The 23,135-nt window shown below is 30.8% G+C and overlaps 2 protein-coding genes and 1 long non-coding RNA gene across 8 annotated transcripts; 1 reads left to right on the top strand and 2 right to left on the bottom strand.

Annotated features, from left to right (window-relative positions):
• Positions 1-449: 449 nt before the first annotated feature.
• Positions 450-8,455, top strand: Wcy (WW domain-containing adapter protein with coiled-coil wacky). 4 transcript variants are annotated; one of them, XM_076315075.1, is made up of 13 exons: positions 451-625; positions 833-866; positions 3,436-3,676; positions 4,594-4,679; positions 5,031-5,111; positions 5,591-5,789; positions 6,292-6,633; positions 6,709-6,935; positions 7,148-7,289; positions 7,383-7,606; positions 7,700-7,827; positions 7,929-8,008; positions 8,226-8,455. In XM_076315075.1, exons 1-12 carry the CDS (start codon positions 585-587, stop codon positions 8,005-8,007), a joined length of 1,824 nt encoding a protein of 607 aa, XP_076171190.1. In that variant the 5' UTR covers positions 451-584; the 3' UTR covers position 8,008; positions 8,226-8,455. The 4 variants fall into 4 exon arrangements, with proteins under 4 accessions (XP_076171191.1, XP_076171190.1, XP_076171193.1 ...); XM_076315076.1 differs by having other exon boundaries at positions 450-625; positions 7,151-7,289; positions 7,929-8,455; XM_076315078.1 differs by having other exon boundaries at positions 481-587; positions 7,929-8,455.
• LOC143148596 (uncharacterized) lies at positions 3,314-20,331 on the bottom strand. Of its 3 annotated transcripts, XM_076315073.1 has the most exons (9): positions 20,059-20,331; positions 18,804-19,091; positions 18,431-18,737; positions 18,087-18,304; positions 17,538-17,917; positions 14,180-17,441; positions 13,932-14,053; positions 13,720-13,783; positions 3,314-3,612 (listed from the first exon to the last, which is right to left on the bottom strand). In XM_076315073.1, exons 1-8 carry the CDS (start codon positions 20,131-20,133, stop codon positions 13,723-13,725), a joined length of 4,713 nt encoding a protein of 1,570 aa, XP_076171188.1. In that variant the 5' UTR covers positions 20,134-20,331; the 3' UTR covers positions 3,314-3,612; positions 13,720-13,722. The 3 variants fall into 3 exon arrangements, with proteins under 3 accessions (XP_076171188.1, XP_076171189.1, XP_076171187.1); XM_076315074.1 differs by lacking the exon at positions 3,314-3,612 and having other exon boundaries at positions 8,797-13,783; positions 18,087-18,268; XM_076315072.1 differs by lacking the exon at positions 3,314-3,612 and having other exon boundaries at positions 8,797-13,783; positions 20,059-20,330.
• Positions 20,332-21,010: 679 nt separating this feature from the next.
• LOC143148524 (uncharacterized) lies at positions 21,011-22,599 on the bottom strand. The gene is made up of 3 exons (XR_012992504.1): positions 22,509-22,599; positions 21,790-22,001; positions 21,011-21,365 (listed from the first exon to the last, which is right to left on the bottom strand). It is a non-coding gene; the product is annotated as an uncharacterized LOC143148524 (long non-coding RNA).
• Between the last annotated feature and the right edge of the window lie 536 nt (positions 22,600-23,135).

Here is a 23,135-nt window from a genome sequence, read left to right as displayed (position 1 = left end):
TTTATAAGTTTGTGATAGCGTAACTTATACGTCATCATGGAAGTTGAATATGTTATTTAAATATGACATTTGTCTTTTCATATTTACAGAGGGGTGTAGAATTTTTTTAAGTGAAGATTCCTATTGTTCTATACCCATACATTAAAACAATCAAACAATATGATTTTATTAATTTCATTAGGACGGATATATTTTAAATTAACCTCTACGCGAAGAATAAAATCAGTTTTTTTCCATTAGAGTTATTACACAAAATTGAAACATTTTTATACAACTCCAAACTAAACTGTCAATTAATGAGCTGTCATGAAGCAGAAAGTTTCCCATACACCAATCACGATGGTACGTGCAGTCGACACAAGTTTAGTATGTACGCTCCTGAGGAGAGAAGTTGCACACCGAAGCGCAGACGTTACACCAACCTTTTAACTATACTAACCGCTAGCGGCCGATCACGTATGTGACATGGCGTCCGGGTAGAAAGAAAGTTGACTGTTAAATAAGCGTTAATGTTGTTTTTATGACATTGACCGACCGAAAAGGGAACATCCGAGGCCGCGAATTTCCCACAGACACCGGCATTGATGGTAATGCATGCGAGGAAACCACAAAGGATCAGCGATGGGTAGGGTACCGCCGTCAAATACCCAATCCTGACACAACCAACCTCTACTCACCTCACCTCTCATCTCCAAAGTCCGTCCATCCGACCCACTCGACATCACTACTACCGCCATTCGCGGGAGATTTTCCTCGATGGAAATTTCATTTACCATCCTGGAATACCCGCTGTCTTGTGACTTTACTCACGATTTATTCTGTATGATTTCAGGTACTTCGAAAAGCACCAGGCCCATCCCTATCAGGTAAATATCATTCGAGTAATTGATGTCGGGGGTTTCGGAGGGGGGTAATTCGTTTACAGTACGATTGCACCAGAGCTGGGTAAATTTTAAAATTAAAGTATTTAAAACACCATTTTAAATAATGATCATTACAATAAATGTAAATAAAATAGTATTTCAAGTATAACACGAAAAACGTAAGAAGTAAAATAGTTTTATTTAAATGGTTAAACGAATTAAATAAAAAAATATATCTCTTGGTTTATGCTTCCAAATTGCCAAATAGAATATTTTATTTTTGTTCTAATATAGTTTAAAGTGTTTTATGACAATAAAAATAAAGGTGACAGTAGACTATGATTTTGAGAATGATCTATGGAATAGAAATTCAATCAAATTTTGAATAGAATTATTTTGTAGAGCATCTGTTTAAAAAATTTATTTTAAATTTACATTGGTTTGTCGAAGGTCTGAACACATATCACAGACTATTGCATTTCAAATCGTTAAACTTTAAGCATGTTTAACAAGATGCAAAATAATCTTTATGTTATGTATTCTTGAAGTCTACATAAATATAAACAAAAATTGTTGAACCAAATGTAAGCACGAATTTAGGAAGTATCTAATTAATCACTGACGTATTATTTTTCCTTATATTTTTCTTGTCTTATTTTCATTATCGTATAAGATTTAAATAATTTCATGTATTTCAAAATTGAAAACAAAACATGTTTATCTGATTTTTTGACTATTTAAATTATATTTTCATTTCTTATATTTCCATGTTATATCTGAAATGTTATTTTATTTGAATCCTTTTTGACAGTTTCTATTTAAAATAATACTTTAAGTTAATATTTATGTCCAAGTATGAATATAGTTATTTCAAATAAAATTATAATTCTGATATTACAATGATGTAAATATAATAGTATTCAAAAATTGCATTGCACACCAGCAACGATTGAATAGATGAAACTTGAACAAAAATAACCTATTTGCTACTTACTATTTTAAAAGTATGTATAACCCAACTTTGAATTGCATATACAATTTTACTGTAATCTTTTTGTCTTTATTTAGCAAAATAAAATTTGCACAATTTTTTGTGTTTTTTCCTTAAAAAATTGCATGCTCAACTATGTTATTTGTTTATATAATTATTTCATGCATCATAGTTTTGTTTTTCTAATTCAGTATTAACCAGATTACATTTAATACAAATTATTGATAAAAAATAATTTATTATAAATTAGTATTTTTATTTTTACATTGTTCCTAATATTTTTTTTATGTTTTATTTCCGTTTCATTCATTTTTTGCGAGTAAATGTTATAAATATTATAAGTTTTATAGATATATTTTACTTATATGCATCAGGAATCATTAATTCTTGTGGTTCTAGCAAAAAGTTAACAACTCCGACACCAACTAAGATGTCTATTAACAAGGAAAGATTCTTGGTTAATACTGGAGATGCTGAGTTTTTTCTTGTACACAAAAATTAATGTTCTTTGGCTTACACATTAATGCATGACAAATGCTTATAAAGAACTATCGGACTAATTTAGCATAATAACTTTGCCTAAAATATTTAACATGACTTACATATTGTCAATTTTGTTTTTCTTCTAGATAAATATTTAATAAACTTTGTTATAAATATATAACTAGGTATAATTATAATTTGTTTTTTCTATTGGAAGTACTGTGTTTTTATTAAATGTTTACATTACGAATATGAGAAATCAAGCAAATGCAAATACCATATTACATATGTTTATTAAATGTCTGTAACATAAATTCATTGTTTGTAGGTAGATTTTACTTTTGGTTTTTTTATATTATGTCACAAATATTAAAATGAACATATTGAACTGTTTATATTTTCTTTCAAATATTTGTCATACGTAATATTGTCCTTGAGTATTTACCTAAGTAATTAGTATAAAAAATGTCTATTGTACATGTTTATTTGTTTATTATATTATTCACAATTTAAATTGATTAAAACGTGAATAATATATCATTTCTTATAGGTTTATTATTTTCGATAGTATATAAAATTCTTGCTTGATCTTGTAAACATAACCTTACTTTCAGAAAATCAATAATTCATTCTTCTACATTATGCAGATTACTAACAGTACATTGGAAGTGTTACATGAATGCATTAATGAATCTTTTATCTGTAGTAATTTGCTTTTAGAAGTTATCATTTTTATAATAATGATTTAGTTGTGATTAATATATTGAACATAGACTTTTATGTATGTAAGTTACTGGACTTGATATTGTGTCAAACTCTTTTTAAGAATACAAAGTAAATTAATAGATCCCTTTTCAATAAAAAGTATTTAAAGTAATTATTTTACTTTTTATATAAATGTTATTCATTCTATATTTTTTATAAATATGTTTTATTGTTTATCATAGATGATAATGATGGTGATAATAATAGTAATAATAATGTATAACTTAATTTTAATTATAAAAAAAGTTAATACTCAAAGAAAGATTAAAATGTAATCATTAAATACTAAGAAAATTTTATTAATTATACTTAACATATTTTGTCTATTTGTAGAACGCAAAGTACAGCAGTTCTAAGGGTGGGTACTCCTCATCGACAACATCATCAGATAGTCGTTACGAAGGACGTATGCGGGATTCCCCAAATGGCAACTCTTACAGTCCAGCAGCGGGCTTGGGTATGGGCATGGGAACAGACAGAGATAGCCCTCGGAACTACACATCCAAGCCCCTATACAAGAAGGAGAGAGAAAATAGAGACTATAAGTTATCCTCCTCTAGGGACAAGTATTCTGGTAATTCATTTTTATATACTTTTTGAATTAGTTAAAATTACGTTAGGCATAACATAGTTTAGAGTAATTCTAATAAACTAATAGTTGAAAGCATTCTAAACACATTAAAGATATATAGTGATAATCTTATAAAATGGTATATTGATTGGATAGTTCAGTGAATATAATTACTTTATAACAAAAACTGATACAGTCATTTTTGCTATAACACCAATAATATTTCGAATATTTCGAAAGTATATTGAAAGTAAACAATTGCATATAATTCAATACAAATTTTATATATTAAAAAAGTTATTAGAATGTTATTATCATTGGTATTTATAAATTTCACAGTAAGATTTTCTGATGTATATATTTCGTAAATTAATATTTATAAAGAAAAGAGTATTGTTCATTGGAATATGACTAATAATATTTATTGTATAAAATGCAATTAATGCACAACTACGTTTTCATAATTATATTTCCATTTATATTTTATATTAATTGCTTTAATAACGTTATTTTGATTGTTACTTAGAGATAATTAATTATCAATAGTTCTTACATTTTTCATGAGTAACCGTTACATAGATAACAAAATATTGTATTACTCTTGAGTATAATTTGTAGATATAATTTAAATAGATAAACCTACAAATGTTACATACAATTAAAGAAAATTAATTATCCAAAAAGTATTATATATTATAAAGAGAGTAGATTATTTTGTATTTATTTTATTTAAAATAATAGAAGATTCTTATATTGCATAGTCATTTAATCATATAATAGAAAGCTGTGTTATGGCAAAATCGGTTGTATGACTTTCCTTTGCTTCGAGAATTAAAATTTTAATTCTTCTTTCTTCAGTATAAAAACAGGGTTGTGTCTTAACATTTTCAGCTGTAACATGCTTGCTTGCATATGTGTAGATTGTGCACGATCCCCAAAAGACAAGAGAAGCCGTGAGAGCAGAGATTCAGAACACAGGACCAACCACGATAGGAGTAGTGGAGAAGTAAGAAACATTTTGATAATTATTACATTTTTTAGAGTAAATAGTAACAATACTTTTCAACTTTCCTGTACAACGTTTTATTGGATGTAAATTAATAATATAGTTATTAAACAAATGTATTTTCACTTCAAATATATATTTATAAGAACAAATATTAAACATTTCCTGATGTCATTTTAAAAGTTTTCCTACCCATTTATGGACTGTAGAAGAACTTGTACATGGTCACAGTCCTGAAATTTGTTGAAATAGCTTCTGTCTTTTAAGACAAGTTATTAAAACTTATATACTGTATGTAAATGTTACAATTTGCAGATAATGTTCAAATAAATATTTTGTATGTCTTTACAGATTTTACATCCTATAAAATTATCATCAAATTCATCACGAGAGTCTTCATCTCAGAGGAAACCATCACATAATTCCTGTCAGGTCAGTATCAAATGTACTTCGATAATTATTAATGAAATTGATAGTAAAATAATGTATTCTTAAAATAAAATAATAGTTTTATGAGAATATCATTAATTAATGAAGTAGAAAATAACTACTACCACAGTCCAATCGTTTTGTTTTTAAATGAAATATTGTAAATAATAAAATTATTACGTTTAATATGTAAAACATAATGCAAACAATTGGTTAAATAATATTGAAATCTGCTAATTAATTGATATCATTAATTAATAATATATAAATTAATACTTTGTCAAGGTATTGTATTATACAAGAACTGTAATACACATCTTTATCAAAGTATTAAGAAATTTTCAAAAATCGAGATTTGATAGGTAAACTGGATCAACAACATGGACAATTGTAATTTCAACTTTTCGAACAAGTTTTGGCATTTGTGTAAATATTTTCCATCCATTCAATCGTTTCCGGAAATTTTAGAGCAGTCTGTTTAGGACAAACGCGGTGATGAACGAGGAGGTGCAATGGAACGTTCGGCCAGGTTCGGTGATTGGTCAGAACATATGAGTTCTTCGGGCAAGAAGTATTATTACAACTGTAAAACGGAAGTTTCTCAGTGGGAAAAACCACGGGAATGGATTAGTCGAACAGATAATCGACAACGTCAGTCCAATGATTATTCTTCTAGGTCAAGTACGTTTAACGATATTATATCATTAAATAAATTTTTTTATCGTAAAAGCAATTTAATACAATTATTTATTTACTAATAATACATTATATTGACTAATGGGAACAATATATACATTGCTTAAAATAACTATATCACCTGTTCAAACGATATGGAGTAAGACATCAAATACTTTAAAAGCTTCAACCTATAATATTATATAAGGGTATTTGATATCATTATTCTGGTGTAATAAATTATTTTATTTCATCCTTGATACTTGATTTATTCTCTAAATTGTCCAAACACGTGATTTCCTGATTGTATTGAATAGTATATTTTTGAACTGTTAATCTGGCCGTTTTTGTAACAGATTTCTGTTATTTATAACATTCTTGCACTGATGATAATTCTTGTTTCTGTAAAATCATTAAATTTCCAAATTGTATAATATTTATTAGATACCATAATTTAAATCAATAGTACCATTCAATATAGAAGATCTTCGATTTTCTTGACTCGCAGGTCACGATAAACATTCCAACTCGCGGTCAAATAGCAGTAGCAGTGTGCGAGATGGTAAATCATCACGTCAGTCTGACAAACGTGAATATTGGAGTTCATGCAGTGGGAGCGGGGGTGGTAGTAGTAGAGAAGATGTTTCAGTTAGGGAAAGGGAAAGAGAAAAAGAACGGGAAAGGGAACGAGAACGAGAAAGGGATCGGGAACCGTGTAGAGAAGATGCAGGAGTAGAGCGTCAAGCTCAAGATATGGACATTTCACCAGGTGATTCTACACCAACCTCTGAACCTCTGACATCTTGTACTCACGATCCACTGCCGCAAGGCCCTGTGTTGTTAGCCACTGGTATGTCCCACTTAACCAGTATAACAATGATAAAGCACCGAAGAATAGTAATAGATTGATAATTGTTTCTACTAGCATTACCTCGATTAACATCACATCCACCATCGACACCACAAACACCCGGAAAACTTAATTCACCAACGCAACAACAAGGAAATAGTAATGCTCCAGGACCACCTGTGTCATTAGCAAATCTCCCGAGACTATTGTCTCAAATCACAGGCAACAAGGAACAGCCTGACATTACACCACAGAAGGCACTACAAACGCTTCAAACAGCCGCCATCCTGTTGTCTCGACAAGTAAGTACATACTTATAATTTAATGTTAGTAATTTCATTAATATGATTTAGTATTCTTTAGTATATTTACTACTTATTAAGTTTATTAACTTATTTAGTTTATTACCATTATTTTAAAATTAGCAAATATTGATCAAAGTAATTTCTAGAATGAGATATCTTATTATGTAATGGATAATAATTATTAAAATTATTTGATTGTTACTTTTCAGCAGTCGACTAGTGGAGACCGAAATAATAGTGGAAATGACGTAATGGTCCCGCTAAAAGTTGACACAAGCGGCAATGTTACAAGTGAGGGACCACCTACTCCCACACATTCGGAAACCCAGGATTGCATTGATGCTCGAAAATGTATGTTGACAATGAATAACAACTCTGTATTATTCATGGAATGTATAGAAATTAATAGTATATAATAGTTATGTTTTTATTTCTCTTCTACAGTAACAAGCCCTGGGGGGACGAATTCTGGAGTACAAGGTCTAAGCTCATTACAAAGTCTTAGCACACTAGGTTCCCTTGGAAATTTAAGTAATACCGGTTTACAAGCATTGTCTAGAGTACAGCCTCCCTTAACACCTTCTTTAACACCATCACTTGCTAATCACTATCGGGAAGATTTAACGCAACATGTGCGTGCCTTTCCTGCGGATATCCTTGAAAAACAGGTATACATATTCATTCTTGAAATAATACATCACATATTTATGTGAATATATGAATTGTATAATATAAAAGGTTTGGATAACTGTGATTTACAGGCACAGAAGCTTAGCGAAGAAGCACACACAATGGGAAGTTTGCAGTGTACGAGAGTTTCGGCAGAGTTAAAAACGGCGCGATCGATAGTGAGGCTGACAGAAATCCAGGCAACGTTACAGGAACAAAGGTACATGTTACTTTTTTTGTGATAAGAGCTTATCGATCAAATAACTAGCTTAACATATCCCAACAAATTCAACACCATAAATTTTTTCTTTAATATTTTAGGATATTATTTCTCCGTCAACAAATTCAAACATTGGAGGAACTAAAATCCCAAAATTCCTTCATGTCTGATGATTCTTAGTGTAAGAAACTTTATAAAGTAATTATAATTACAATCTATAATGACTTCATGCAAAAAATAAAACATAATTATTAATATTCTCATTAATATTGAATAATTAAGATTGTACCTAAATTATAATATCATGATAGAAGTGATAAATAGTAATGAATGTGGGCTGCCTAGAGAGGATCGGCTGTTCCATTTATCAGCTAACGAGTCTTATTACAATTAATTAGGAAACCCACCTCTCTGGGAAGCACAGGAGGCCTATCCAACACGCAGACACAACACTAACTAAATAGAAAATGAATCTATTCTATCAGTTCATTGCAAACTATTGAATTGTCCACATCGTCTTGTATTACCTATGTTATACGTGTCAATGTTTCATATCCCAAGATTAAGCGGCATTTTAACTAGTTGAAACATTTTTGTTGTAAATCTCGGAATAAAATTCGTGCCAGAAGCTTTAATTCAGTTCTTTACCGCCATTGTCACACCTGACTCCCATGTTATTTGAGAGAAAATGATTTTGCTGTTTTAGTTATAGGTGTCTTTTCTTTTAAAACATTTTTTGCAGTGTAATGTGTTATAAAAAAAGCAAAAATAAAGAAAAAAACTTTTTGTATATAATTAAAATTTGTAAGGAATGAAGTTATGTCTTGTATAAAACTTTAAAATAATTTTAGAGATTTACAATAACTTTAATCTAATTACCTACTTACCCCTATTGTTTTTGTATCGTGCCACAAAAGCAGATTCTACAGAGCGTGCTCAAAATTAGATAAATGAATTAAACAGTTAGTGTATCATGATCATAGATAATCTTTATTTTTTGCATAACTCCTCATACAGCTGTGCAACATAAGAAAATCAATTACGTTGTTGTATTATTGTATAGCTCATGCAAGCGAAAATTGAATATACGTAGCTTTCGTAATAGACGAGGCGACACTTGATAATGAATTAGAATTTTTAATTAATAATTACCGAGAACTTCCTTATGCGGAATAAAAGCCCTTAATTGTCAGTCACTTATTTTTGCAATGTTTTTTAGATAGGAAAGAAATACTTATATTTTGCCCACTCTAATTTTGTTCAAAATATTAAAAAGAATTAGTTTTCTTCCTTGTTCTGTACGTGGGACAGATATTTTGTGTTCAAAATAAAACATTTTTAACAGTAGCGCGTAGAACGATGTACATATATTGTTCGGGATGACGAAAACCACGAATATTACAGTAAGTTATAATATGGATTTCTTATTTTGTATATTTCTTTGAGGAACTGTTAAGGAGTGAGCTTGATACTTACAGAAATAAAAGGCAACGTGAAACGTAATCATAGAACGTACATTTGATCTAAGAATTCGAGACTGCGACTGAATTCTAACATTTGTTTTGAGATTACTTTCTGAATGCGAACCAAAGGGTTTTTACCAAGTTTTGCGCGCATTTTTTTTTGTCTTCGCACGTGTATTTACTAGGAAAAAATGAGAATTTAAAGTGTAATTACATTGTACGATAATTATACCACAGTCCAAACTCCTTGGTTCGCATTATTATTATCTAAATGCCCTCCTAAAATCGTTACTTTATTAGCTAAATAATATATTATAAACCCAAATTAAACATCATTGTTTTCAATTGATATTTTCGTGTATCCTAATATTGTATTATATAATTATTATGGGTACAGAGGAGGATAGTATTAAGAATAATAATGGTAATAATGTTAACGTGAATGTATCCTATTCCCGGTGTTTCTCAACATTAGCTCAATAGTCCTCCTCACCGATGTTACACATTAAAGCAACGTCACATTTATTCAATAAATTATACAATATGAAGCTATTGAGATTTTCGTTTACTATAATTACATTTACATATTTGTTCTGTAAGCTATTTCTGTTCTAATTAATGTACAATATTTTCGTCATTGGCTCCTTTTCACTAGTATTTACGTATTTTGGAATAAACTAAATATCTGTTGTCATGTTTTCTTAAATAAAGTGTTTATAACTTGATAACATTTTTTTTAAATTTTAATATAAAAGAGAACATTCAATTATCGTTAAGCATATATTTCTTGCTTCGTTTGTGCAAATAAAGAGGTTGCCAAATTATGAGTAATTTACTGGTTGAGAAACACCGATACTCCTTTATAAGATTATCTAACATTATACCATGTCATGAGAATGTAATTACATCCCCATAGCACCTGAAGCATACAGTGAACATTCTCCCATGTACATTGTATTTAATTACAGTCAGTCATTGGACTTATTTTATAACAAACTCTCTCATTTGTAAACATTAGATCACTGATTAATACATTCTCAATATAATCATTACAGATATTTGTGTAAATTCAGTACAATACATAATTTTCATGGACTAAGATTATAATAAGGCCTCAGAACATTTGACTCAGTTTTTGACATTTCACAACTCGTAGGATTTTTGCATGTTGCACTTGAACATTTTTTAAATATTTTAGTAATTCATTAATAGTTACTATTTTTTAATAGAAAACATTATTATCTGTTATATTGATTATTACATATTTTCTGATTTTTCGAATGATACAATTGTAATACACAATCAAAGATTACAGACAGAGAATTAATACTAGATTTAATAAATATAATGTAGTATCTGCTACAACAATTATAAATAAAAAGACAAGTATTCTACGAGTCATGAGATGTTATGTATCTATTGTTGAACGATTTTAATGTAATGTTCTTCAAGTATTTATGCAAACATACTGCAATAGAGAGTATAAACTGCTACAAAACAATTCCAATATGATTTGCTTTACAATTGTTAATACATCTACGTCATACGCTCGTTATGTATTTTTTTAAGGCCATATACGAGATTTAATACAAAGGTACTGTCCCTTTAGGACAGTATTTGATATATTCATTAATTTGGAAATTTGTCTAGGGATAGACAAATGGACGACACAGCCTCGACAGAGAATGTTCACAGTGTAAGACAGCAGCATAGACATATCTCAGCGCAGCCTCACTTTACCATTGGTTAGTGTTTCAGCTGGTAATTATTATACAAAGTTATAATTCTTTAAGTTGTACAATATAACTACGTGCGGAAGAACCCTTCGTAGACAAAATACTTTTTATACAAAGAATAACATTAGGAGGTATTGTAACTATAATTATTTAATGTCAATTATAGAATTACTACAGATCGCATTCTACATTTCACAGATACATATAATTTTAAATACACAAAGAAAAATTTTAGTAATCATATTGGTAGACTTTTTACGTAATTAGCAATACTAATATAGTATAGTGAGTAACAAGCTACGAAGGGTGTTTACAGAACATGTAATTTGTAAATTATCAACATGAAATCAAGGTTTTTTTTTATTTATTATCCTTGTTTTTCTAATAATATACGCAAAAACTAAAAATGCCTTAAAATCTACAATGTAAATATTACACAACATATAGAGTAACAATACGTAACAAAATTGTTTTGTACCTATATATCTATTATGGCAAAAGGTGGGTCTTGTGCCGAGTTATTCTTGGCTACTGTCAATTTTAAGCCAACATTATAGACATAACTATCCTAATCTTAAATAGGACGTGCATGATTTAATATTAATTCATTAATCAACACGTCGACTAACTACTTTCTGCTTTTTGGGACTTCTAAAAAGAATTGTCTATTTCACAGTTCCTTCGTATCTTGGGACCAATTGCATTACACTTACATTTACAGAAACTAATATCACTCTCAATAACATTGCACTTATTGTAAAATTCTATAATTCTTTGATGTTATAATGTCATTAGACCGTAAAAATGTTATACAAGAAATTACAAGCAACTTTCAGAAAGAAAACAGTTTGACCTAACATTAAAAAACACTATAAATAACTTTATTTTACGTTCTAACAGCTTTAGAACATCTTGAAATTCTTTTCAACTTATAATTTTTTAAAATATTTCTTTTTTAATTTCATTAAAGTACAGAGTGATACGTTCTCATGATGTACATTGCAGAGGCAATAGTATACAAAATTGAGAACAATTTCAGAAACTAACTATAAAAATATATTTGATTTAGTAAAAAAATTTTAAAAGGTAAATAACTCTTTAGAAGCCCCATAATAATTTATTTTCATTCAACATACTTTTCAATTCAGTTTTCATTCACTCTATGATAAAGCACGCAACATTACTATAATTTAATTCTATTAAAATGGCATTCAGTATTTTCTTATAGGATTAATTCATTCAATATATAAAAAAAATATACAATTTCGACTACTCGATGTAATCGTTCAGTAATCGTGAGTTTGTACTATCCGAATGCCATTTTTGTGTATGATACACTTTTCTTGAACTAGTACTACAAAGACTGTAGAACTGCCCATGAAATCTTAATTTAACTATAATTAATGTCTATACGCAGTGGGACTCCATTGATATTTAGTCGATTCACAATACTCGTAACGCGTCAAAAGTTATAGAACGAATAAAAAAATTCTGTCAAGCATATATTCTTTTATTCTTTCATTAAGCTCCTTCAATTTGATGTATATACCTGACTCTGTCAAATTCTGTATACTTGTGTGAATTTATGAAAAATAACTAGTCAGGTAGGGATGATTGTTTTTATATTATAAATATAAGAATAAAGTCATTGCAAATTCCTGCAACATTTTTTCTTTACAAAAAAAATAATTTTTAACTAATATATTTCGGCACATGTTTAGTCCCTCTTTTGGGTCACAAAAACATTGTCACGAGTTGTGAATGACTTATACTTACCTGAGGGTGGTACATTATTCCCAGTCGTAATCCTCAATAAATCGCACACATGTAGTGCTTATTAGGTTTCTCTATCGAGTTACTCTTTCATTTCAGGAAATTAGTTTTTATTTATGTCATATTAGTATATACACAATGTTAACCACATAATTTGATCACTTTGACTATTTTCAGTTTTAAAAGGCCGATTATAATATTTTCTGTCTCAAATTATTTGATTCAGAGAAGCCTGCTTAGACGTCAGTAAATAACATTAATCGCACCAGAACACTGGAAAATGTATTACATTATGAATTTCTTGTGAATACTTTTTTCCAGTAATTTGTAATTTTAGTTCTGATGACGATAAAAATAATTTTGCTTCCTAAATAGTGTAAAATTAAAAGTAATCTTGAAAACTTTGGGAAAGGGGTGGTGACATAAAAGATATACTACAATATAGTCAAAGCCCTTTTTGAATCAAACTATTTACAATAAAGAAAATGTTAATCAGTTCACTAAAATCAGAAATAATCAAGGTGATCAAGTTGTGTGGTTTACCCTGTATATAACGTCTTGTTCGTGCAAGGTATTAGTAATGCGATGGCATTACAATATGTCTTATTTGTAAAAGTGGCTTCATGCCAACATCAAAGTATCATTCGTTATTATTGTATAATTTAAATAATTTATAATTTACAGATCCTGTAGAACACAAGTGGCTGTACGCAAGCATGTCCCATCGGCAGATTAATATATTACATAAAGTGCTTGGTATACCACCACGGTTGATGTGATCGGTGGATATATGATATTTTCACTGTACCATACTGTAACTTTTAACATACATTCAAAACCATATTCACACACGCGGTTGCATAAAATAGATGTAAAAATGCATCCGAGTGTACGTGCAACTAGTATCATATATTACTTGCCCTCTACCGCATTCTTCTAAAAGCTTTCTTGATTTTCCTTTGTGCCACAATTTGAGGTATACCACTAAAAGAAATATGATATATGTATTATACATACATACATACATACATACATACATACATACATACATACATACATATACATACGTATATGTATATATAAATATTTTCTATGACTTACTATATTAAATGTTTTCATATTTTATATGTACCTGAACGTTGGGGGCGCATTACCACCAGTGAAATTAAATGATGGTGGTGTATTGGGATCAAATGTTGGTGTAGTACTGGGAGGATTGAAATTAAATCCTGCAGATGGTGCAGAAGCAGGTGCCTAAAAACATTGTACATGTTTCATATACTAATTTACTATTGGTACAATTTTAATACAACTAATTTAACTCAAATATTTTTAATAGAATTTGAGTATCAAGTTAAAAATATTTACATTTCTACTTACAACTGCACCAAAATTGAAACCTCCTGAAGATGTAGCTGCTGTAGATCCAAAATTGAATCCTGTACTTGCAGCTGTCGATGGAAATGACGACGACGGTTTATCCTGAGATACAGATTGAGGAGCACTGAATATTGGAGTCGTAACTGTAGATTGACCAAATGCTGGTGTTTCTGGTTTAGGTGTGTTAAATGTAAAACCAGAAGATTTACTCGATCCAGGATTATTGAATGTTCCTCCAAATACATTACTACTCTGTGGTGTATTTGAATTACTACCAAATGTGAATAATGGTTTCTGAGTTGATCCAGCAGGATTAGTATTTGCAGTAAAATTGAATCCACTTCCTGGTTGTGCTACTGGTTGAGCATGGGTGGCACTGAATGTAAATAAATTTGAATTTGGTGTGTTAGTTTCACCTGGCTTTGCTGTAGTCCCAAATATATTGGGTTTTGACTCAGTAGCAAACGTTGAAGAAGTATTACTGCCAAAAGCAGGAGTAACAGACGATCCAAAAAGAGATGGTGTAGCTGATGGTGTATTAAAAGTTGGTGTAGTTGTTACAGTTGGCGCTTGAGGAGTTGGATTGAATAGAGGCGTTGGTTTATTATCTGTACCTCCAAATACAGGTATTTTTGCATCAGATGATCCAAAGATTGAAGGTTTATTCTCTATACTGCCAAACGTTGACACTTTAGTCTCTGGCATTGCAAAAGCAGATGGTTTGCTTGTATTTACACCGAATGTAGGTTGTTTATTCTCTTCTGTACTGAATGCACCTGTAGTCTTTGCATCACTAGTACCAAATAATGAAGGAGCATTTGAAATGTTTGAAAATATTGAACTTCCAGAAGAACCATTTGCCAATGTACCAAAAGTTTTTGTTGCCGAAGTTCTTTCTTTCGTTTTGTTTTCTCCAAATGTAAAGGTACTAGATGGAGTAGAAGCAGATGCTGATGTTGGTATTTGACCAAAAGTCGGTAGAGGTGTTGTTTGTGCTAATTTTGTTTCAGGAAATGTAAAGGAATATTGAGTAGAAGATGGAAGACTTGTGATTACACTTACAGGGGCACTGCTGCTAACTGCAACTATGCTGTCTGGTACACTAAATGTAAAGATAGCAGTTGGTTTAAGTTCTTGTGAACTACTTTGAGTAATTGAAGTTAATGTACTGGAATTAGTAACAGTAGAAGATTCAGTAGTTTTTGTGTTTGGCTTTGAAACTTCTGTCATAGGATTTCCAAGCAAAGAACCCTGTTTTTCTTTTTCCATATCTGATTGTTTAGTTTCAGATTTTGGTACACCAAATGTAAAGGTAGATGCTGTAGTCACAGATTGTTTATCATTTTCCACTGTCTCATTTTCAGTTTTTGGCATACCAAATGAAAAGGATGATGTTGACTTCTTCTCTACTTCTTCAGAATCTTGCTTTAGTTCAGTCTTTTCATTAGTTTTTGAATTAACTTGTAATCCAAAACAACTTCCTACAGTTGAAGGGGCACAGTTTTCAGGTTCCAAGGTTTCACTGGATGTTTTCTTCTCTTCTTTCTGAATGCCAAATGTAAATTGACCAATTTGGCTGCTTTGTTGACTTTCACCAAATTTAAAACTATTCATAGGTGTTACAGTATCAGTATCAGTCTTTTGTTGATCAGCTTTATCTATTCCAAATTTAAATTTAAGACCTTCATCACATGGAGGTATACCAAAGCTAAATGGTAAATTGCAATTAATATTTGTAGTAGAACTGTCTAATTTTTTCGATCCTGACTTTAAAGCGCCACAAGCAACACACTCATTAACTTTTGTATCATTTTGCAACATACAAGTGTCACAGTTCCATGCACCTTCAGGTTTCTTAAATTTATCTCCAAATCCATTTGGAATTAATGGGAGACTCGTTTTAGTTGCACTTCCAATGTTAGGTTTAGCTGTATTGCAACATGAACAAGAATCAACGGAAATAATATTTCTAACCATACAACAAGGACATTCCCATGTATCTTTGCTCGGTTTAAACTTATCCATAGTTTCACTTTTACTAACACTTGAATTATTCAATGATGTGTTAATTAACGTATTAGTCTTTTGATTGGTTACAGTACTTATATCATCAGTGATACTTTTATCTTCTTTAGAATTTACTTTTAACAAACTTGGTTTAGACGTATTGCAACAAGAGCACGTAGTAGAATTTGCAGAATTTTTTAATGTACAATCAGAGCATTCCCATGATCCTTCCAAGGATTTGATGTTTTGTAGGTCTGAATTCGGTAATTTTGTTGCAGCTGATTCAGTTTCATGCTTGGAATCTGGTTTAAGTGCGTTACATGCAACACATTTATTACTACTTTGTTTGTTTCTTATATAACATGATGTACATTCCCATTGTGTACTTGAAATTTTAAACTGAGCTCCAAAAGTATCATTGGTTGTTGGCTTTGATTCATTGATATTGTTCGATGTTGATAACAATTCACAAGTTTTATTATCATTAGGACTCTGCTTGGCAGTTTTACAAGAAATGCACTGCATTTCAGAACTGCTGTTTTTAATCAAACATTCAGAACATTCCCACACATTTGAAGTATCTTGCTGTACATCGGACTTTGAATTTGTAATTTTAGTAATATCATTTTTATTTGTATCTAAAGTAACTGTATTTACTTTGTTATTAGTAGAATTTTTATTTGAATATAATTGCGCTTTAATTTCACTTGATTTTTCAGGTTCAGTTTTATTAGATTTAGAACCAAGGACGTCCATAACACTTCCCGAATTTAATTCATTTGAAGTAGTAGGAACAGGACTGTCGCTATTTTTTGCTTTTTCTTTTGGTTTGGGTGCTGTAGATGAAGTAGACCAGATGAAATTCTCTGTTACAGTAGGTACTACAGAATTGCTAGATGTAGTAGGTTTAGCACCAATTTTTTTTAAAGGTGAACTTGTATTATTAGAATTATCGATTGGCTGTTTACCAGCTGTAATTGGACTACTAAATGTGAAGTTATTAATAGATTTTAAATTTTTTGTAACATTTGTTACTTTTATGGGACTTGCAAATGTAAAGGTTTCTTCTTTGTCCATACAACTTTTATCTACTGTTTTTGAATTAACAGGTGGCATAAAGTTAAAATTAGGTAAAGAAGATATTGGCAAAGGTATACTTGGTAAATTCACTGGTTCAACTGTATCTTCTTCATCAAGATTTGTTGTTTTAACTTTAAGTTTTCCAGGACGTTTTGAATCCTCATCAGCTTGTATTCTAACAAAAAAGATTAAATATATATAATTAACACCTATTTCATAACTAAGCATAAATATGCATTCTGTGTACACTACAATTCAAATGTAAACTTACCGAAAATGGTATTCTTGTGGAGGTGGTGGTTCACTTCGAGCTGAAACCATTTTTCTAGCTGCAACTGTTGTATCTTGTAGTTTCTGACGTCGTCTCAATTTTAATATGTCGGGCACAGTTGGTACAGTTAATTCACGAGTTAAATGACGTAATCCAACTTTAATTGTTGGTGATATTTCCACCTTTGTTCTCTTTTTACTCATTGATGTATTATTTATCATTTTTAATGGAATTTTTTTAGCATCAGTTATAGGTGATGAAAAGTGTTCTAATGCTTCTAATATTTTCTTAGCAGTTTGACTCATACCAGATGAATCAACTCCTGCGGTATTAGATGGTTTTACTTCAACACTTGTTCTTCTTGGAACTTTAAGTTGAATCTATAATTAAGTACAAATTCGTATAGTTTAAATGAAGTAAAAACAATGAATAAAGTTTGCAGTTGTTTGTTTACTTTAGAATATTGAGTCTGTTTAATAAAATGATTATTAATAAACTATGAATATTAAGTAAAGTATAGTTTATGTAAAAATATTCAGGAAAATATACCTCATTTGAACTGTTAAATAAATTGCGACTTTGTTTATAAAGACCAGCTGCATTTGCTCCACCAAAAGTAATATTTCCACTGTAAAAAGGAGAAGACAGGGGCGATGCACGATCCGGCGTGTTTGTCATGACTGATGCATTAAAGCTTGGTCTGCGACTGCTTAAGGAATCTCGATTACTATCTAAAAATAAAGACCTTGGTGACTGCATATGATTGGCTAGAAAAAAGAAAAAGAAAAAAAAAAAAATTATATTACTTATACAATGTATCTTAAAAAAAAAAAAAAAAAAAATGTTTTCATTTAAATGTTAATATTGTTCCAAAGAAAATAAATATTACTTACTGAAAGTTAATTTGTCATTATTAAATTTCTTTCTATTGGTAAATGGGGTATTATAAGAGACATTTGATGGAGCTTCTTGTCTATTTGTTTGTGGAATAAGGGAGCTGCAGCCACTGGTACTTTCACTAGATTCAGAATTATCATCCATACCATTTGTAGTTCCATTGTTTGTGGGAGCAGCTATTGAATTCAAATCGGACCTTTGCGGGACTATATTTCTAATATCTGTTTGTGTTGCAGGCGTGGAAGATATTAAATGGCTCATTCTGCTTGGCCCAGCCATTGCAGGTTCAGAAAAATCTTCAGACTGTAGGAAATTATTAATTTTAGGAAATGTTTTTAAACGGCTATTGTTTTCAAAAATGTTAATTACCATTTCATTATGTATAGAATATTGTTGTTTAGAAGAACTGGCTTTGTTAAATGGAGCTTTAGCTCTTGGTTGAATTAAGAATGTACCAGGAGGATGAGTAACATCCATACGAATACATGGTCGTTTTGAAGGTGGAGGTTTTTGAATTTCTTCTTCAGACTCAACCTCTTCAGGGTTTTCACTGTCGTCTAATACATCTTCATTTTGAGATGAATTGAACCACTTACTGATCCATGATCTTTGTGGTATAAGATCAGTTACTTTTGTTGCTACCTTCTTCACGAATGACTGAAATAAGAAGATAATTCCAAAAATGCCAAATAATTTATTAATATTCATTGCTTTAATTATCATTATTCAATATTACATAGAATAAAATAAACTTTATAGATGAAATAAATGTTAAATATTAGTGAAAAGGTAGGTTATGTATACAACATTGTTTGCTGGCTTCAATTATTTGCATTTAACATATGTAGATAGCTACTGTTTTTATTAAAGAGTTTTATACGCCTGAGAATTATTTAAAGAAAATAATTGAAATAAAAGTAAACCAAAAAGACTAATAGTCATAATTTAACATTTTAATCATAAATATTATACCAAACAAATATCTGTAAAAGCATAAACATACTACACTTTATAAAAAGTGTTATAATTCGTTTTTGAAATTGAGGTTAAAACTTTCAATCGAGAATCAAATTTTCTGAATCTTGCTTTAATTCAGCTTGACTGAATCGAACGAACATTACCATTATCAAAAAACGATTTTATAAGCTGATTACATGATATTGCGCGAATTTGCGCAAAACGCAATTTCCCAACGTCACGCGAGCCTTTTTCTAGTATGGAATCGATATAAACGTAAACGAAAAAATATTTCAATTCCTTAACGACAATAAAATTCCAAGTTGACGAGAATCAAATCATATAATAGATTCTCAATTCCTCTTAGGAGGAAATCACGTTTCAAGGTTAGATGTTATAGGTGTCTCGATAGGTATCTCGTGAGTGAAGTGGTATGGGAAAGATTGAGGTTATCGAGTGCACTCACATAACCGTGACATCGTCTAGGTCCGATGAAAGTGCATCTTAGGAAAAGGGCAGTCGCGCAAGGAGTAGTCCGAAGGGGGGCCGGTACATGATGTAAATTCGCTGAAGGATCTAATTCGGGCGGTAAGGTACGAAGAACCGTTGAACTCGAAGCAGGTTCGTTTCTGTCGCGGGGGACTCGTGCCAAGGAGAGACTACTCACATTGTTTGCGTCGTAGGGCTTCGTATTATGCGACGATGACCGTCTTCCACTTAAATTGTTACTCCCTTTAGCCATGATTGGCACTGATCACTTATTTACGAGTACAGAACGCGCGAAAACGACTTTGTACGTCGCATCCCAAAAATTGTCAGCGAACTACCACCTTCGTGATTGAAATCCACGAGAGAAAATATGGCCGCCCCAAAGACCGCCACCAGGGCGCCAGGTTTCTCTCGAATATGCGCTGGTCGCGCCTGCCCACGTGACACCGTACGCGCTCGCTGCCTTAAAATTGGCGTACTGCTATCTCTTCTTACGATCGCTTTCGAAAAAAGAATGCCTGCACAATATTCGTGCCTTTTCTACAGATGACACTACAATCGCATGATTGTAACGAAAGCGTACATTACATATATAATCTTTTAGCGATCAGTGATAACATATCGAACTTTTAATTCGAATTTTTGTTGAATTATTATCGATTTTTAGAATTGCGAACTTGAATTTAATGAATTTTTGATTCACATTGTAAATAAACTGTAGTATTTTGCAAATAAAAATTGTATACAGTTGAATTCTTATACAATCAAGTAATAGATTAATATTTGTTATAAACGAATGACGTTCTTGTGTATAAAAGAATATAAAATAGTAAGTATTTAAAATGTTGCATTCAATATCATAAATATTGTCGGCAAAGAAGTGATCAAATCTGATAATTATCTGTTGGTACAGTATCGACAAATTTCAACTTTCTTATTTTCAAAATCAAATTTTAATTTCTTTTACGTTCCATAGAAAGTATTAAGTTTTGTACAATTTTGAATAAATTTTGAGTAGGTAGAGTTGTTTTTTACCTACTCGTATTTTTGAATAATTGGAATGCTCTTTTTGAAAATTGTAATCATATCGTATTAATTATTTATTTAACAAGGTTATTAATATACAATTTTTATACAGTGAAATAATTAAAGTGAGAAAAAACTTTGAATCGTCGATTGGATAAATTTCTGGATTCAAATTATTTTCGTTAATTTTAGATAGTCGTTCTCTTCGTGAGTCATCTACTCTTAATTACTATTACTTTTAAATACATTTATTTTTAGTCAGGCCGAAAAAAAATATCAACTTGGGAGACATCCCACACGCATTCCGATAGAGAGGATTCTTCCCCAACTTTGTTAGGTCATGTTGCATAATGATGGGATCAAGTGTAAATAATATTGGAATTTGATCATATAATCGTTTCACTCGGATATGCCTACGAATGAAGTTCCTTATGCGACTCGTTCCCCTTCCACGCATCGCTGTTGAGAAACAAAGGAATCTATGAAGTCGTACGTTCCCGCTTCTGGTGGACATTTTGCATACAAAACAAGAGATGATGCATTAATAATATTTGCTGGACAAGTTCACATTAGACGCTCGCACATATAGTATGAAATTAGTCGACATGTGGTAACATGGAAACAGGGAACAGACTGAGAAAAAATGTTTAAGCTTCGGAGTTTAGTTTGAATATAGTTGAGTTTAACCGTTAGTTACTGGATTCAAAATAAATTCTAATCTTAGGAGCTTGAATATCATGGATGCATAGTAATGTGAAATTAAAATTTGTAGAATATCAATTAGCTGCAAACATTTTAAATAATTGAAAAGGGCGAAAGTCATATAATATTTCTATAGTCCATTCAATCGTAAAGACTTGAGTAAATAAAATCACGTGCTTACGAGAAAATCTCATTGGTCCGTTATATCTCTGGCTAGGGATGTATGAATCGTAGATCCAGTGCATATTGTATTGAAACACAAAATGATTCATTTGTAGGTACAATGCTTTCAGTGTTAACCTGAAGATTTAAACATTTTCTTGCTTGTGCAGTATACTCGTCTGTATTCGCTCTAACACACTAACGAAACACAATGTGTTTAGTTGCCTGAAACTAATAATTTATTGTGAAAGACCGATGGCAGAGCTCCTATTAGAAAACTGTGATAAATATTAGAGTTTTTGAAAAATGTAACAATATTTATCACATTCTTATAAAATTAATTTGTGTTCAAAATTAAAAATGTAATTTTCTGAGAGCGAAAATATGTACCACTTTTTTAAAATTTGTTTTTGCAATTTACTCAAATTAAAAATGACATAGATTAATAAGTAGTATAAAAAAATATTATATATAAATAACATATAGAAAAGTGGAGTAATTGAATTCAATATGTGGAAGGAATGGTTGACAAAAAATGTGGGAACTGTACGATAGAAAATGTATTTAACCCTATAAACACCGATTTAAACGAAAACAGTTTTTTATCGGATTCGTTTGATTAATTATTTATACTCTTATTACTTTATTCAATATCTTTTTATGTCTTTCATTATATATAAATAAATAAATAGTAATTTGTACAAATTCTATCGTATCTGTATCTAATCGTGGCATAACCTTCAATCGTTTCGACCCTGTCACCGTTAGGTTTTGTTTACACAAAATCTTCCATAGGTTGACTATAGTATAACTGCGGTTACAATGTAACCGATTTAACTGTAGCTTAAGATAGAAAGTGGGGGGCTCCTGTTCTTGGAACCATAGACAAGGTATAATATAGACGTACTATGTATTTTATAGAAGTGTTGTCACAGAAACTGAAGTACCGACCTCGTGAAAAATAAATGGTTCGCTAGCGCACTCTACGTTTAAGAACAGCGAATTAAGAATCATCTTCACGCCTCCAAAACTGATTTCTCGTTTCTCTGTACACCCCGTTGCGAGTTACGCACTTCGTGGACATAATTCACGAAATGATCGCAGCAAAATATCGTGAGTCCAGGATTTCCATAGATAGGCGTGCATTGCTACATACCCCTCTGCGGACTATTGTAGAAGATGAGTCGATTATTTGGATCAGCTACATGGCCAAGTCTTCTTACGAAGAAACAGTGATAATCGTAGTCGGGAGCGAGAGAGCAAGCAAAAAAAATGTTACTAATTCGATATTCGCGTGGTAGAATATAGAGATTCGTACATTGGAGATTTTAAACTAGATTAGATTAAATTTAAATCTAAACGTCT

This window comes from Ptiloglossa arizonensis, chromosome 6 (assembly GCF_051014685.1).
Source record: "Ptiloglossa arizonensis isolate GNS036 chromosome 6, iyPtiAriz1_principal, whole genome shotgun sequence".
In the NCBI taxonomy this organism is placed as follows: domain Eukaryota; kingdom Metazoa; phylum Arthropoda; class Insecta; order Hymenoptera; family Colletidae; genus Ptiloglossa; species Ptiloglossa arizonensis.
This window is presented reverse-complemented; position numbering and strand designations above follow the sequence as displayed.